This window comes from Grus americana, chromosome 3 (genome assembly GCF_028858705.1).
Source record: "Grus americana isolate bGruAme1 chromosome 3, bGruAme1.mat, whole genome shotgun sequence".
NCBI classification, from domain to species: domain Eukaryota; kingdom Metazoa; phylum Chordata; class Aves; order Gruiformes; family Gruidae; genus Grus; species Grus americana.
This window is the reverse complement of record NC_072854.1, coordinates 92,825,769-92,843,339: the sequence shown is the minus strand read 5'-3', so window position 1 is coordinate 92,843,339 and position 17,571 is coordinate 92,825,769. Positions and strand designations below refer to the sequence as shown.

Below are 17,571 nucleotides of genomic sequence, written 5' to 3'. Positions count from 1 at the left end.
TTGCTTTCAGAATTTTTTATCCAAAATATTTTCTGATTCTGGATTTTAATCTCCCAATTTAAGAATGATGGAACTCTGCCAGTGCTATGAGTAGGGCATAAGAAGGTTTTACTGACCATTTCATGCAACAACCTATCAAGAGTAAAAGTTACCTCATTACAGAAAAAAAAGTGTCAAAGATGATAAGTTAGTGCAAAATGATAAATACATGACCTGAATCCACTCAAAACTAAGACTAAAAACAAAGCATAAAGCACAATTTCTAAATGCTATGACATGACATGGTGACCAAATAAGGGAGGATTCAACAATATGATACTGTAGACAAATATAAAGGATAGACCCAAATAAATTACTATTTACTTCAATAAGATCAGGATTTCAATACATTTTCTATGAAAATGTCCTCAGAAAAAGAAAAAAAAGTAACTTTGCTTCAACAAACATTAATGACAAAACACCATCAACTTCACCTGCTTAATATACATTTTCTTAATAGAATTCTAAATAGGCTTTTCAATATACAATATATTATACTGAAGCAACTCTGTCTCTGAAGTGTATGCCTGTTCAAGCAGAGAAGAATCTACAGAAATTACACTGAATACAGGAGAATGATAAAATCATATGGATCTTGCCATTATCACATAGAATTCATAGAGTGTATGGATTATCTTTAACGCATGGGCAAGAACTCTGAAGGCATAGCCATGCTTGCAGAAATAATCTGAAATGAGATGAATGTATGGGCACACTGCTATATAGGACCTAGAATCATTATTTAAGTTCTAGTTATTTGTGTTGGATATTAAATTGCACTAACAGCATCTCAAAAGCAATCCCAAGGGAAATACTTGAGAATAAAAACAAAAGGGTGCAGGCGCAGGGAAAACTATAGTAGAAATAAACTTTATTTTCTGCACAAAACAAAGTGCATAGACTATAACTAACAAAAAACAACATAAAGAATTAAAGCACAAAAGAAAAGTGTGGGCCCAAAGCTTCACTGCAACAAAAAGTGAATGTTCTCTAGGTTTTGCTTGAGCAAAAAACCGGAACTGTTTGACTAATGATACATGTGCATATATCAGTACATGTGTGAACGTGTATTTGTATTATTATGTAAACACAGAAATAACTTCATTCTCGTAATATTATTGAAGGAACTTTGCAACTTACTTTGAAACAAATATTCTTTTTTTAAGACTATCCAAAGACAGACGGGTAGCTTTCTGGAGGCTATCTAGCAGCTGGTGACTGAAATAGGCAACTATCTCTTTACATTTCTGTAATAAATAAAATGTACATTATTTACTATTTTATTCAGACATGAACCTGAAGATTATTTCAAAAGGTTTTAAGTCAAACATTTTAGTTCTTGTCTGAAGGAATTTATGCTGTACGCTACATGAGAAACACAAAGGAAGTTGCCGGGGAAATAGCTTGTAGGTAAATAAGTAAAAGCTGCACGAAAAATAATATATCATCTGAGGAAACACAATTTGTCTTATTCAGAGACAGAATACTGAGATCTGGCTGAAGTCTCATACTTCTTCAGACAAGCTCTCCATAAAGAAAACAAAAATACAGCAACATGTAATGATCACTAGCACAAAACAACAGCATGCAACCTTGTAAAATTACTGCATTTGTGCTTGCAAGTTCATGAGTCTTTGTTCTCTACTTCTACTTTCCTGCTCTGTTGAATATGAAGAGATTGTATTCTTCAAGGAAAAAGTACAAAGGTGAAGTATTTCTGGGTGAAGTTGGAAGAGGAGGATAGAAAGGATGGATGTTTCTGCCCTCCTCCCCAAGAAGGAAAGCCTGTGTTACAGCTTAGGCACAATATTCTCTCCAAACTTTCACACTTACTCCTCACATGCTGAGAATTTGTTTAATAAAGGCAATAACTGGAATAACATGGAAAATACTTTTGAAAGCTAAATTCCATCCTAAACTCACTTTGTAGGGAAGCTATTTCATCATTTTTACATGACATACATATTCTTTCTGTGACATCTTTCTGTAACGTAGTATCCAGCTATCAAAACTTAGAATACTGTTTACTAATCTGATTGGTCTGAAAAAAATTCCCTTATTACAAAATACCTTTTTAAACTCATCTTCTTTATTATTGCCCTTGCTAGTATCACCATGAGGAGCTGCAGAAGTATTCTTTTCTTTCTCCTCTTCATTATTTCCAAACACTATATGTTTTTCTTTTACTGTAAATTAAAAAAAATAAAATAAAATATGTATTTCTTTTTAACTGAACCTTGTGTTCTGCTTTGAAGCACGCTGTCCTCCCTCTTTACAGGCAAAACGATATTGCTTTTTATTTTAGCAGGCCCTCAATCAGCTCAAAGAGTTTTGATTTTATTTCACACAGGAATCTGGTTAAGAGCCCAGCCTATAAGCCTCAGCCTAACAAACACCATGCACTACAAATATGTTATTAAAGGTAGGTAGGCAGACATGGATTTAACAAATTAACAAAATACAGAGAAGCATCTCTTCATCAAGTTTTTCCAGTTGCATCATATTGAACTACCTGGAGTATTGATCCTTACTATGCCTCTATACTTGGAAGAAACTGAACCCAGAAAGAAAAAATCCTATGTAAGAAAAGGAGCTCCATTACTGATGGATGTATTTTGAGCCTTAAAACCAGAATATTTTTCTCCAACTATAAACTATTTCTCCTATAATGGTACAGAACCTCCTAAAAATCTTTGTAACACACCTCAGAGCAGTGGGAACCAGCCATCAGCTGTAAGCCTTGCATGCTAGCAGTTGACAGTCAATTGACTGTACTAATTTAAACTGACCAGTCAGTAAAGCACTGGCATTTGAGATACAATTCTACTGTGGCAGAAAAGTCACAGAGAGAGGGACAGTACCAAATACCTGACATAGCTGAGAAGAGAGAACACTGTATTTCACTTATGGAAAGGGAAAAAACATAATTAGAATGAGTGACTAAGAGAAATGGAACCATAATATTCTTCCTCTAAAGCAAATACTTTGATAATCTAAACAGAAGGACAGAGTTTAAAGCTAGAAGCTCCACTAACACTGAATTACCTCTGTATTTCACAGTCTAGTGTTTTAGTTTAACAGTGGTAAATGAAGGCAGAACTGTGACACAGGTGAAACGGTAGTGGGAGGGAGAAGTGTGATGAAAATTAGCTAAAACCCTTCAATTTTGATATGTACTAGCTAAATCTACAGAACAAGGGACAGAAAGTTTTATTTAAAAGATCAACGTTATCTACCTGGTAATACATGTTTTTCTGATGTCTTCTTAAAATATTTAATATCATAATTCTTTTCAAATACAGTTATTAGCTCTTGAACAGCATCTTCAATGCGCATGCTTTTGTGGTTCAATAACTCAGCACATTCTTTAGTATAAGTCTGTTAAATAAAAAAATAATGAATTATCTTAGTATCACTAATTATCTTATTACTGTTCCTCTTCATGGAGAGCCAAAACATTTCCCTGAATATTGCATTCTTCAGACTGATACTATTTCAATGAAACAGCAACATTTTAAAAAGAAAATTGAGAAACTCCAAATCTTTATTCAAAATTATGAAAATCTTCTGTTATATTATCACTATATTTTTCATAATGCTTTTTAAAAGATTCTATTTTTGAAGTGCAATGGTATTTTTAAGGGCCAGAAGAAAATACTGAATATTGAAGGGAGGTCACAGTTTGAATCTGAAACTACCCAAATACTCTTTCAACTGTCCTTAACAATTTTATTTACTTGCACTAATTTACTAAACTAAATATATTTTTAGCCTCATTTGGAATCAAGAAAACTTTCAAATTCTCATATATGCTTGTTGAAAAGTATGGCTTTTTACCTTCTCCTTTAAAAAAACAGTTTGGAAAAAATAGGAGGAAAAAAGGCTCCATATGTCCAAGTATCTTCATACACAAAAAAATAAAAAATATCTCATCTAATTGTGAAGCAGTTAGTTAAATAAAAATTACCTATGAAATACTACAGCTTAAATATCTCAAATACCTAAGAACCAATTTATCTTCATATAAAATATTTTGGTTAAAATATTTTATTAAAAAAATTCTATATTTCTACAGTGAGAAGAATTCTTTTCTAGTTTTATATTAATTTACTAAGGCACTGTTTCTAACATGCTCAAGAATTCAAGTTCGAAGATATAAAGTGGCACGTACCTCATTGCAGGTCAACATACTCTCAACTTTGATAGGACCATCTACTGGTAAGACAAATAAAAGGGTATTTGATATTTCTTTTAATATTAAATCAATCCGCACTTCACTTAAATCATTAACCTAAAGAGAGAAAAACATATCAATACCATACATTTATCTTTAAAGCATAATGTACTCTATTTATAGAGTTCTAACAGGTATACAATATTTTGCAGAAAAATAAAAATTGTATATCTCTGCCCAATGAAAATGCAAGAACCTTGCATAGTAGAAAATCCTCTAAGAAAGTAAGTGAATCATAGCAGAAAAAAAAAACACTGGGGTAAAAGCACCAACACAAAAGACCTCAAGATGAGAGAAGCAGAGAAAAAAGGAAGCACAACAATGCCTCATGAGTTATGGTAACTTAGGGAATATTTACAAAGGCTAAATATAGTCTGCTTTTCCTGTGAATTATGCTCTCTCTATATATATTATCTACAGAGGGGAATTTAGGGAGACAAGTACCCTACGAAATATTTAGCCTTTGTTAACATGCTCCATTGCAGACAATCTGGAATATGAACAAGTGAAAGAACAGATGTAAGTCCAGAAATTATATGGTTATTATTGCCACAGAAAACAAGAACTCAGTTGCTAAGAGTGTATGTATTTAAATCCTGCATGGTGAGATAACACAATTTTAAAAAAATTACTAGTGCGCACAATTTCATTTCAGACAGTCCTTTAAAAACAAAATCTTGTAATTCTTAAGTATCTGCCAGTTCCAGGTTTGAAAACTGAGACATATGAGTCCTTGAAAAAATGAAATATTTTGAGAAATTTAGTGTTTCCACCTACTTCTTCACAGATTTCTGGTTATCAGCACCATATTTTTAAATTCATTGTATAAGTGAAATTAATTCACAGACAGTATAAGCCAAGACTACTCCTGCACCATAACAGCAATTTTTGAATGAGCTTCTCTTGACAGCTCTTTGAGCTGATCAGCCTTGGAGATTAGATGAATGAGTGACAACAAAAAGAATTATCTCCTATGCCCCGAGAACCTCATCAGAAAGTGGTCCCCAGACTAAGAGCAGCTTCTTTAAACTTGTCTTTTTTCTGTCCTCAAAGTTTAGGAATTGATGGAAAGGAAAAGAACTCTTGCTTCACGATCCTTGCTGTTTTAACAGCAGTTTTAGGCAGACAGGAAGTAAGTCAGACCACAGATCATTTCAGATATGCAGGATACACTGCTGCTAGATTAAATGAAACAGAATAACAAAACAAGCTACATTAATATAAGATGATTAGATTCTTACTCATGATCTTACAGGCCACAAGTCTAGTTGCAAGGCAAGGGTGGGGGTTCTGCTGTCAGTTGCTTGATGAGTTAAGTCTTCAGTTCTCCTTCTTTTACTCAACATAGCTTTTCACTGGGTTTTTGATTCTAAATTACAGCATTATTAGCATTCAGTCAACTATAACAAAGTGGCTTTGTCATGGCAGAATCCAAATAAAACTAATTTCTGTCCAGTTTTTAAGTTTTACCTGAAATACTATGCATCTATGATATCCCATCTTGTTTGTCACAATATCACTCATGCTTCTGTTTCACATCACTTTTCCCCTATTTGTTTACAATATCTCATTCACAGTAATCAAGAATCTAACCAAGTTTACATCTTTTTGTATTGATATGGGAGGGGTAAGAAAGTCAGTAATGTACACGACCTACATATCTAAGGAAAATAGAGTGTATCTACAAAAGACATGGTGATTTTGGATATACTCAGGCTCAGAGAACTGTTAATTTCTTAGATAGCCAATCTTTTTTTCAGCTTTGGGTTTCAGCAGCAAACGGAGCACTTGATCATAATTATGCTTTTCTGCTATATGGAAAAGGAAGTGGATATACCCACCAATGACTAACAATCTCCTACCACAGGAGACACAATTTATGGTATTGGTAGGTGAGATCATAGCCACACAGCTCAACTGTCAAGCCAGAAGGATGATCTGACTATCAAGGTAAAGTCTTAAGAAAAAGAACCAATACAGGTTCTCAAGCACGTTAATGGAATCAAAAGAATTCAGAAATTATGCAGCAAACACTAAGAGAGGAAAAAACCACAGACTCAGCATGCAGAGAACTGTGAGGGAAAAGCATGGTCCTCTTCATTATTTTGTGGACTGCACAAAGAGGAGACAGTTTCACAGCATGCTTGCTATGAACGCAGTTAATGCTAAACAGTTCTCCACAGGACAATATCTTCTGTGCAACCGCACTCATGGGCAAACAATCAAAGAGAAGCAGAGGTTGACTCTGAAAACCAGAGCGATTACCATAGAATCTGAGGACAACAAGTGGAAATACATTCTACTGCAAGAACAGAAGCAAAGAATAAACATTTGAGAATAATAATGGGAGAGAATCATGGAGTATACCATTTGTCAAAAAAAGAACATACTTAATAAAGCAAACAAACTTTGTATGTATTTCAAGTTGTACAAATATAAGTACAGATTATTTTCCAATATGAAGAGCAGTGTACTGGAAATAATTTCTCTAAACTGTCATTTCATTTATACAGTGATCAAGTGTATACCTTTTTCAAAAACTGTTTAAATATATACAGAACTTGATCAGCTTCTTGAAAGAAACTTTCCAGTGTCACAGATGACCAAGTCAACATGGTAAGTCCTTGCCTCAACACAGCTTCCATCTAAGCATAAAAATATAATTTCATACATTAAAAAAAAAAAGAAACCATTAAAAAGAAATGCTATTATTATTAGAATCATTAACATCACTGATGAAAGAAAGTTGTGTCAAAGTTTTGAAATTTATGCAATATTGGGTAAGGGGAGGGTAGTGCATACTACAGCCTCTGTCCACAACTGTCAAGTGTGCAATGCTCAGCAAAGATCTTCCCTTTCCTGTTCTCCTGGATAGTGTCTTTTAGTGGTTCCCACCACTTCCTAAAATCAAAATCAAGTCCAGTATTGATCTTACCATTTGTCCTTTAACATATATCTTGACCACTCTCAACAGCATAATTACTTTTCCAACCTCATGTATCCATCTAATGACATTTTTCATGTCTCTTTTTGAATCACACTGATCATCTCGGCTGCAGTGACCATGAAATGGTGGAATTCAGGATCCTCAGGGCAGCGAGGAGGGCGCACAGCAAGCTCCCTACCCTGGACTTCAGGAGAGCAGACTTTGGCCTCTTCAGAGATCTGCTTGGTAGAATACCATGGGACAAAGCCCTGGAAGGAACAGGGGCCCAAGACAGCTGGCTAATATTCAAGGGTCACCTCCTCAGGACCGATGCATCCCAACAAAGAGCAAGGCAAGCAAAACCACCAAGAGGCCCCCATGGATGAACAAGGAGCTCCTGGGCAAAGTCAAACAAAAAAAGGGAAGCCTACAGAGGGTGGAAGCAAGGGCAGGTAGCCTGGGAAGAATACAGACAAACTGCCCAAGCAGCCAGGGAGCAGGTTAGGAAAGCCAAAGCCCTGACAGAAATTAGCCTGGCCAGGGATGTCAAGGACAACAAGAAAAGCTTCTATAGGTATGTTAGTGAGAAAAGGAGGACGAGGGAAAATGTGGGTCCCCTCCGGAATGAAACGGGTGACCTGGTTACCCAGGATATGGAGAAGGCTGAGGTGCTCAATGACTTCTTTGCCTCAGTCTTCACTGGCAAATGCTTGAGCCCAGGTCACAGAAGGCAGGGACTGGGAGAATGCAGAACCGCCCACTGTAGGAGAAGATCAGGTTCGAGAATATCTAAGGAACCTAAAGGTGCACAAGTCCATGGGACCTGATGAGTTGCATCTGTGGGTCTTGAGGGAACTGGTGGATGTAGTGGCCAGACCACTCACCATCATATTTGAGAAGTCCTGGCAGTCCAGTGAAGTTCCCACTGACTGGAGAAGGGGAAACATTTTTAAGAAGGGTAAAAAGGAAGACCCAGGGAACTACAGGCCGGTCAGTCTCACCTCCGTGCCTGGCAAGATTATGGAGCAGACCCTCCTGGAGACTATGCTCAGGCACATGGAAAATAAGGAGGTGATTGGTGACAGCCAAAACGGCTTCACTAAGGGCAAATCGTGCCTGACAAATTTGGTGGCCTTCTATGATGGGCTGACAGCATTGGTGGATAAGGGAAGGGCAGCTGACATCATCTACCTGGACTTGTGCAAGGCATTTGACACTGTCCCACACGACATCCTTGTCTCTAAATTGGAGAGACGTGGATTCAATGGATGGACCGCTCGGTGGATAAGGAATTGGCTGGATGGTCGCACTCAAAGAGTTGTGGTCAACGGCTCAATGTCCAAGTGGAGAACGGTGACGAGTGGCATTCCTCAGGGGTCAGTACTGGGACCAGCACTGTTTAACATCTTTGTCAGCGACATGGACAGTGGAATTGAGTGCACCCTCAGCAAGTTTGCCAACGACACCAAGCTGTGTGGTGTGGTCGACACGCTGGAGGGAAGGGATGCCATCCAGAGGGACCCTGACAGGCTGGAGAGGTGGGCCCGTGCGAACCGCATGAAGTTCAACAAGGCCAAGTGCAAGGTCCTGCACATGGGTCAGGGCAATCTCAAGCACAACTATAGGCTGGGTGACGAATGGATTGAAAGCAGCCCTGAGGAGAAGGACTTGGGGGTACTAATTGATGAGAAGCTCAACATGAGCCGGCAGTGTGCGCTTGCAGCCCAGAAAGCCAACCGTGTCCTGGGCTGCATCAAAAGAGGCGTGACCAGCAGGTCGAGGGAGGTGATCCTGCCCCTCTACTCTGCTCTTGTGAGATCCCACCTGGAGTACTGCATCCAGCTCTGGGGGCCCCAGTACAGGAGAGACATGGAGCTGTTGGAGCGAGTCCAGAGGAGGGCCACAAAGCTGATCAGAGGGCTGGAGCACCTCTCCTATGAGGACAGGCTGAGAGAGTTGGGATTGTTCAGCCTGGAGAAGACAAGGCTCCAGGGAGATCTAATTGCGGCTTTCCAGTACCTGAAGGGGCCTACAGGAAAGCTGGAGAGGGACTGTTTATCAGGGAGTGTAGTGACAGGACAAGGGGTAATGGGTTTAAGCTGAAGGAGGGTCGATTTAGATTAGACATTAGAAAGAAATTCTTCACTGTGAGGGTGGTGAGGCACTGGAACAGGTTGCCCAGAGAGGTTGTGGAGGCCCCATCCCTGGAAGTGTTCAAGGCCAGGTTGGATGAGGCTTTGGGCAACGTGGTCTAGTGGAGGGTGTCCCTGCCCGCAGCAGGGGGGTTGGAACTAGATGATCTTTAAGGTCCTTTCCAATGCAAACCATTCTACGATTCTATAATCTCCACGTTTTATTATAGCCTTGATGCTATTTTTAAAAGTCCTCTCTTCTCTACTATTTCCCTTACTGAATTCTTGGTTCCCCATGGTCTGTTTCATCTGGCTTTGTCACCTTCAAGATGTTCAGCATGTAGCTGAAATCAGCTCGTTTCCCTGTCACTGTATGATCTACACCAAGGTCCTTCCTTCATTGCAGATTCTGTATGTTCAAAGGAGACAGGACTCTGAGGAAAAGGAAATCTTATACTACTGCCAGGCTAGGAAACTCAACTTTTCCAGACTCTCTCACAGAGGTCCCCTGAAATTTTTGCCTAGCACTCCAAAACTTCTCACTGATTATTTCCCAGTGTAGAGCCATCACAATTTTATGTTTTGCCATCCCCATCATCCTTAAAGTGACAGAAATATAATTTTGCTTAATTGCTGAGAAAATTTGAACTGGTCCCACTCATATTTAATTTTAAATAGCCACCTATCATATCTGCTCTTTCATCTTGACATTTACCAAGTCACTGCTTGGGCTTCACCCACTCTCTTCATCCTAATGCTTCTTTTTGCTATGTCTATATCACAGATAAAACAATCAGTTCAGCTCAAATAGACATACAGCTATTTGCAAATACAGCCATTACTATCACCTTAATATATATATTTTTGGAGAATATATTTAACTTCACAATGATGAGATGGCACTGTTACAGGTAACTAACATAGCCAATCTAGAAACAGTTTAAGGGTCTACATGAGTTGCTGTCAAATTATGGCACCAATGTAGCCATAGGTTAGATTTGCTCACTCCATCTTTGGATTTGTGTTTTCCCCTCTTCTTCCTATACACCAAAGACTTCTCTCTCTTCTTCAAAAAAGATTTTCATCTTCTGTTGTTCGTACCATACTCATCCTTCTATTTTGCCAGTTGTTTCCTCTAAAATACAGAGGTGTATGATTCCCTCCATGATATAATCATGTTTACAGTAGTATCACTGAAGTGAAGACTACCATCACTTCATCTCTCTGTCTTTTAAGACCAAGGACAAGTTTTTTGTTTCTCACACCTCAGCACTTGCGAACTATGCAGTTACACAAACTTATGTAAACTCTGCAACCTAAGAGTTCTAAGAGTGCCTTAGAACAACCACATACATACACTTACAAGCGTCTGGCAAAACAAAATGGCTTGTAGGATAGACATTCTGCATCTCTAAAAACTGTACCTCTAGTGCAGTATATAACCTTTCTACATCACTGAAGAGACTGACTCAATTCACAAGGCTAATAATTCTCTCCAAGCAAATACAATGATAATGACACTTAGTAGCTCAGCTAAATGAAAAGCACAACTTCCCATGATAACCTCTAAAACTTAAATAAGTGATAATTTACTTCCGTGTCAAAGCCAGAGATTTGTGTAGATTAATAGACCCATGAAGTCCATATTTTACATCTCATAGGCACTAAGATTATTCTACTGTAATACACATTATTTGAGCACTGTATGAGGGATGCAAAGAGCAAATTTTTGGTCTTAAAGGTTTTACTAAAAATTCATTAAGTTCACAACATGCAGATCCATCTAAATATTTTAAAATTATAAACTATCAATAAGTTATTCTAACTTCTGAAGTATACTGAAGTGCATTTAGCTATACCAACCTTTTTCATTTTTGGTGCCATTAGATTTACAAAAATCATTGGTGTTTCTTGACACAAATCTTCATAACATTGGAGAAGACCCTGTTAATTATTAGAAAGGGTAGTATCAAGAAAAATACTTTAAGAGCTTTCTTTACTGAAGCAAATAACCTGTTAAACAATCAAATCATTAGAGAAAAACCATGGAAGACAGTACAAGACTATGTTTGAAAACAAGTGTAGAATTTTACAGACATTACAGACCTACGTATATAACTTCCGGAATGTAATGAATCTGTATCATGCTACACAAGGAAGAATGAAAGCAGCCTTCATGTAACACATTCCTAGTCTTTATGCACAAAGCCAAAGTATGATCTTTCTCTAGAGCTAACAAGAGCTTGAGCTTTAGTGACTGTAACTTGACTCTTGAAATACCTCCTTGAAACTGCGTAACATATACTTCACATAATTAAAGTCACATATAAACTCAGTTTTAAAATATCCTCGTCTTATGCCTTACACATACACACACATGTTGTACGGTACACATCATCACCAAGATATAAGCTTCTCTAAATACTACAATAGCAAATACTACAAGTAGCATAAATTCTGACTTGCAGGTAACCTGCAAAATTCTTGATGTTTTTGTGGCTCACCATATCTTCCAATCCAGAAGAATTCCAATCTTTGCTTCTGAAAAATTCTGCAAAACTGAATTTTACTGATTTTCTGAGAGTGAAGGCATTTTGGATAGCATTAATTATTTAATCACCAGAATATATTTAACTTGACACAGAGTAGGAGATATATGTATTCTTGTATTTAAGTATATACTATCCCACAGAGCAGTTAGCAGAAGTTTTTCAGATGAGATCCTCTCTGTCCACCTGTGCATTCCACAAATTTACCTTAAATTACCTCATACCCAGCTTTAATCTTTATTTAACAATAGAAAAATTTCTATGGTTAATCAGGTTTTCTTTTTTATTTTTTAAGCAGCAGTCATGATCATTTTTAAGTTTACCTCTAAACGCAACTTGTTTGACTTCATGTCACTTTCTATTTTTACTATCTTTTTTGCTTTCTCTGGTACTTCCAGTCCCAACTTGATCATACATTTGGTCTCTCGGATAATCTCTGGAATTTGGGGATCAAAATTAACCAGGAACTTCCCAGTTACAGGATGACAAGCAAATATTGTGGCTTGTAAGGCTGCAAAGACATTTTGATATCAGTTCCTAAGATGAAAAATTGTTTCTGTTATATAGATTATTATGGAACACAGATTTCTAATATTACTATATAGTGATTAAATATGTGTGGCTACTTGTGAAATAGCTTCACGTTTTCAGTTAGAGAAAATATACAACCGACTTTCACCATATTAGCTTTCTGCCATATATAACCTTTCTCTTCATAAGCTAAACAAGCATCAGATCCAGTCTTACTTGTGGCATATTTTTTCTTAGTTCAACTTAGAAAATTATGAAATTCATTTTCTAAGGACCAGGGGACACAACACTTCCATGAGATGCTAAGTATCTTACAGGAATTTGTTAACCCACAGGATGAATGCTTACATAGCAATGTTGCAAAAATCCAAAACAAAATAAAAGCCCAAATAGCAACACAAAACCCTGTGTTGACTGTGTGATGACAAGATTTTATTCTTACAGATATACTCCCAGTTTTTAAGCTCACAGAGTCTACAATTTATGTGAAAAATCTACTAAAAGAAGTTATTTTTAAAATTTTGACTCTCATTTAATCTTAAAGTTATAGAGCTTGATTATCAAGCATTTTTTTCTAGGCATAAAATATTTGTCCAGAGAGACACTAGGATAATACAACTGTACAAATTATTATAATGGAAAGAAAAGAGGAAGAATATTAAATGGTATATATAAAGAATTTGAATACAAAAATTAAACACTGTGTGCCTTAAATTTGTTAAACTACTTTTTCCAGTCACCTGCCAGTGTACTAAATCTGCAATCCTCTGCATCGAAATCAAGTTTCAAGGTAAGGGACAAAGACTTGTATTATTTGGCCTCCATATTGGATTATGATTAATTTGCATATTTTAAGGATAAATGAGGCTTAAAAAGTTATCTGTTAACTTACCATTCAAGAACAGTTTTTTTAAAAAGAGTCAATTACATATTTAATTACTTACGATATTGTAATTGTGAAATTTCCTTCATCCATGCATTATGATAGACTACCTCGAATTCCACCAATACATAGGCAATTTTGTTGTATAATCGAACAACTGCTTTACCTTCTGAACTTGCCAAAATATTTGACTTTTTCTATTAAAACACAGTACATTCTAATTAAAACCATATCAAAAGAAAACCATACTATTTGTTTTTCTCAATTTATTGACTATACATTACATAAGAACTCTGTAAGTATAATTCGTAATATTAACTTAAAAACTGTATAAAGTATTTATGATTCAAATTCATAGGGCGATAAAGTCAATAAGAACTTGTAAGTAATAAATACTAAATATTTAACATATGTAAGAGCAATTACTTTATTATATTGTGATAAACACCTGTAATTCCCAGTGAAGTGGATGTTCAGTTCTACTAAAAATTGAACAGTAACTAAAAATTGATTTAAAAAAAATCTCCTTTTTTAATCAGTAATGATATTTATGTCTGTTTTCTTTGGAACAGATTTAGGTGATCATTAGTCCCATCTGAGAAAAACAAGAAAGTGAAAACCTCTCTCACATAGAAGTTAACATGGAAGGAGACCCTAGATACTTTGTAGGAGAATCACTCAAACATTTCAAGAAATGTTATAATGGATCCCAGTACAGCAAGATTCTGACTATTCCAATGAAGGAAGGAAATCCAATACCAAGAAATTCCTAAGGGCCATAAATGTCAAAGCTTATGTGGCTGGTACCAACCTGTATGTTTAGTGGTAGAGAAAATGTAGAACTGAGAAGTTCAGTAATGGAATTCCCCGTTTCCAGACTAGTTCAGAGATCATCTACAGTGAAACTGGTGACTAGATTCTCAGTTACAGTACTGCAGCTATTGTGTAGGTGCTTACAATAAACGCTTTTTTTCAGTGGTACCAGAACATACACACCAGACAATTTCAGGATGTCAGTCCATATTTATGCCTTAAGCTATTCCTAGCAGCTGCTTGGTAGAGAGATGTGATTCTCCATAGAGAACCCTATGGGGCTAGAGGAACAGAAGAGGTGGGTACTCAGTTAAAACACAGGACATGAGTCCTATGTACAAGCCCTGGTCTGCTCCATCACAAAAAGAAGAAAAACACCACTGACTACAATGGTGAAATATTTCTTTGGGCAATATGAAGAAAGATGTATTAATAATTCAGTGCACGTTTCCAGCTTGGGGTGCTAGTTCAGTGGTAAGTCAAGGAAACACTATATCTTGGATCTACAACAGTGGTTATTGCAGAATATATTTTTTTAACTAATCACATACAAAAAAATCAAGTTGTCTAGCATATGAGAAGTGACATCATCATAGCCATAAACATTATGGTCACTCTACTGAAGTAAGACAGTTCACTGTTACACAAAACAACTAATTTTCCCTCATACCAGCTTACATGGAAATAGTTGATTGGTTCATTTACTCTCCTGAATAGCTGTCTCACCCACAGTATCTTTCCTGCAACAGGTGGCATGTTTCGAGCCAGAGGAGGGTCATCTTTCTGAATTTGGTAAAGCTACAACAAGAACAGTATCATTGAACACGCGGATTAAATAAAGTCTGTTGAAACATTAAATGGTTTTTCCTCTGGTACCACAATTTCTTCCTCCTCCCAAACAGATTAAATTTGTGTGGAGTCACACAATGGTTCATTGAGGGAAACATGTATTGCTGCCCCCTGCTTGCTGCTCTTCTGAGATTCACACGTTGATACCACTGTTGGCATGTCTCCTATCTTCATGATCTCATGCTTTTCTTAGCTGTGCTTACTTATGACAGAGCCCTGAGTACACCAAATAGCATTTCAAACCTAGGAGCTGAGCAGCCAGTAGTCAAGGCCAAACCTGACCGGTGCAGCTGTGTAACTTTGGAGCCATCCACCTGCTGTGAAAGCAAGCTGTGTAAGGAAGTGCAGTGAGAACCTTGGTTGTGGCTTTTCCTCCTTTGCTTGGGAACTGCCCTCAGGAAAAAACTAAGCTATATTGTTAACTAATAAGTTTTACCTGAATAGAAATGTCAACATTGTTTTTCAGACATATACACTTGACTAATAGCTAACATTTCAGGAGTTGGGCTCGATGATTCTTGTGGGTCCCTTCGATCTCATAATAATCTATTATATGCTCTTTTCTACTAACTTCTCATCACTATGCATGTAGAGACTCCTGGGTATACAGCCCATGCTTTTATCTGTGCCCAAGCTGAGGAAATGAAGGGCCGCTGCTCACTGAATAGCTGCATTATCGTCAAGAAAAATTTGGCCTAAAATTACCACGTACCAAATTTGCATTGACAAATTATTCAAGCACTTTAGAACCACTATTGCAGTGGGAGCAGTTTTTTTATTAGAAATAAGTTGCTTGGCAAAGATAAAAAGCAATCCAATAATATCTAATAAACAGTTAGAACTAGCCAGTATATTGGCAACACATTCTTCAACAGAAGCAAGAGGAATATTTGTATCCACCCAACCTTAGGCATGCAAACTCATGCTGTGATAACACAAACAGCCGTACCGCTTAAGCAGACACTGCTCTTTACTTCCTGGCCTGTCTTCTTACCCCATACTGTCTCCTGCACAGTGCCAACAAAAGAAATCCAAGTAGCTTCATGGTGAGCTTAAAAGAGGAACTGACCTGGATGAAACCCCCTAAGAAAACGTATCTATTTTTTTTTTTTGGCTGGGAAAAATCAGCCAGGGGTGGGCTCAGTGATTTCTTAAGCAGGCAGTGCTGCTGAAAATATGTTCATCAAATTAAGCCACTAATTAGGGGTTCAGGAAGTGCTATATACAGTGAGTAGACAGGGAAAGGACACTGTAAAGATCCATTCATAGCAGCTATGCTAGGCTACATTTTTAAGTCACTGTTTGGAGGAATAATTTTCTAGTAAGTGCAGAGTTTACAGATACTTGGCTCCTCATGTAAACACATGTCATTCATCTGACAAGATGCAAACATCTCTCAAAAAAATATTTGCATTGGTCTGGTTCTCCAGATACCCTTTATACTCATTGAAGAAAAATGGCCATTTCAAGGGAATTATTTAAATCTTGAAGTTAACATGTAAAATAGATCAGATTAATTGAGTCTAGAACACATTTCTTTCTTGAGTAGAAAGGGAGTATTGATGTCTAGTTCTGATGCAATGTTTATTTTGCAGACATATGAAGTCAGGTTAGATGAATTCCTCTCTAAACATTTAAAGTCAAGTGATGTGAACAGTCCCCAGCAGTCAATTCTCATTTATGCTACAGTTATGGTACACTACACACATCATGGAAAATTACTTTATAATGAAAATAAATGCAATTTACCTACATTTTATATCTATTTTATACTGTCACAGCATTAGATAATAGCCATGTATAAATGCAAATTAACTGTAGAGGCCTCATGTAGTAAAAAACCAAAAGGTACATGCAAGTGATGTACACAGCCAGTAAAGAACATACTTTTTTTCTTTAACTGATGAAGGAATAACAGAAAAGATTTTGGTTTAAAGAGTAAAATTGTGATGACACATTTGCCTGCAAGAGCACATATATCATATTTGCCTACACACTCAGGTCTGGTTTCTGTAACAGGAAAATAGAAATATGATAAACTGAGCATTGACAGTCAGTTAGTGAAATAGGCAGAATAAATAAAAATTATTCATATTATAATATTTGCTCTTATTTTAACATGATGTTTAAAATTTAATGCAAAGAAATTAAATACCTTTTTAGTAGCTTCAAGTTCTGCTACATAATGTTGAAGAATACTACCAACTGTACGCACTGTTTCTTCTTGAAGGCATGGCATTCTCAGATTTTCAAACCTGTATTAAAAATGAGTACCCAAAATGTTATTTCTAAAACAAACAGTTTTACTTATTTATTTATTTTGGGGTACATGAATGTTACATAAAATGAAATAAGCACAAATCTAGGAAATGCTTCTGGATCTGGGAATTTTTTTTGCTTTGAGCAAGTTTAAGCAAGTTGAAAAGTTCTGCCCTGTTGGGTTTTTTAAAGTTTTTCTTTTAGTATCCCCTTGCATATATATGAAATACACCATAATGAAATTAAGAAATAGGAGAATATATTTATTCCCATAAGCTAAAATACATCTTTTCTGAGGATTACATGGTTCAGAACACCAATAATGAACAAATCTTGATTAGGCCCTTTGTTCTAAA

At 36.6% G+C, this 17,571-nt stretch overlaps 1 protein-coding gene across 1 annotated transcript in view; it reads right to left on the bottom strand.

Annotated features, from left to right (window-relative positions):
• Positions 1-17,571, bottom strand: part of DNAH8 (dynein axonemal heavy chain 8) — a 148,202-nt gene that overhangs the window by 113,138 nt on the left and 17,493 nt on the right. The window contains exons 14-23 of the mRNA XM_054820742.1: positions 17,112-17,211; positions 14,786-14,905; positions 13,356-13,491; positions 12,204-12,391; positions 11,195-11,275; positions 6,802-6,918; positions 4,211-4,330; positions 3,276-3,417; positions 2,110-2,225; positions 1,180-1,286 (exon numbers count right to left, since the gene is read on the bottom strand). Coding sequence (XP_054676717.1) covers positions 1,180-1,286; positions 2,110-2,225; positions 3,276-3,417; positions 4,211-4,330; positions 6,802-6,918; positions 11,195-11,275; positions 12,204-12,391; positions 13,356-13,491; positions 14,786-14,905; positions 17,112-17,211 — 1,227 coding nt within the window. The remainder of the gene's footprint in view (positions 1-1,179; positions 1,287-2,109; positions 2,226-3,275; positions 3,418-4,210; positions 4,331-6,801; positions 6,919-11,194; positions 11,276-12,203; positions 12,392-13,355; positions 13,492-14,785; positions 14,906-17,111; positions 17,212-17,571) is intronic.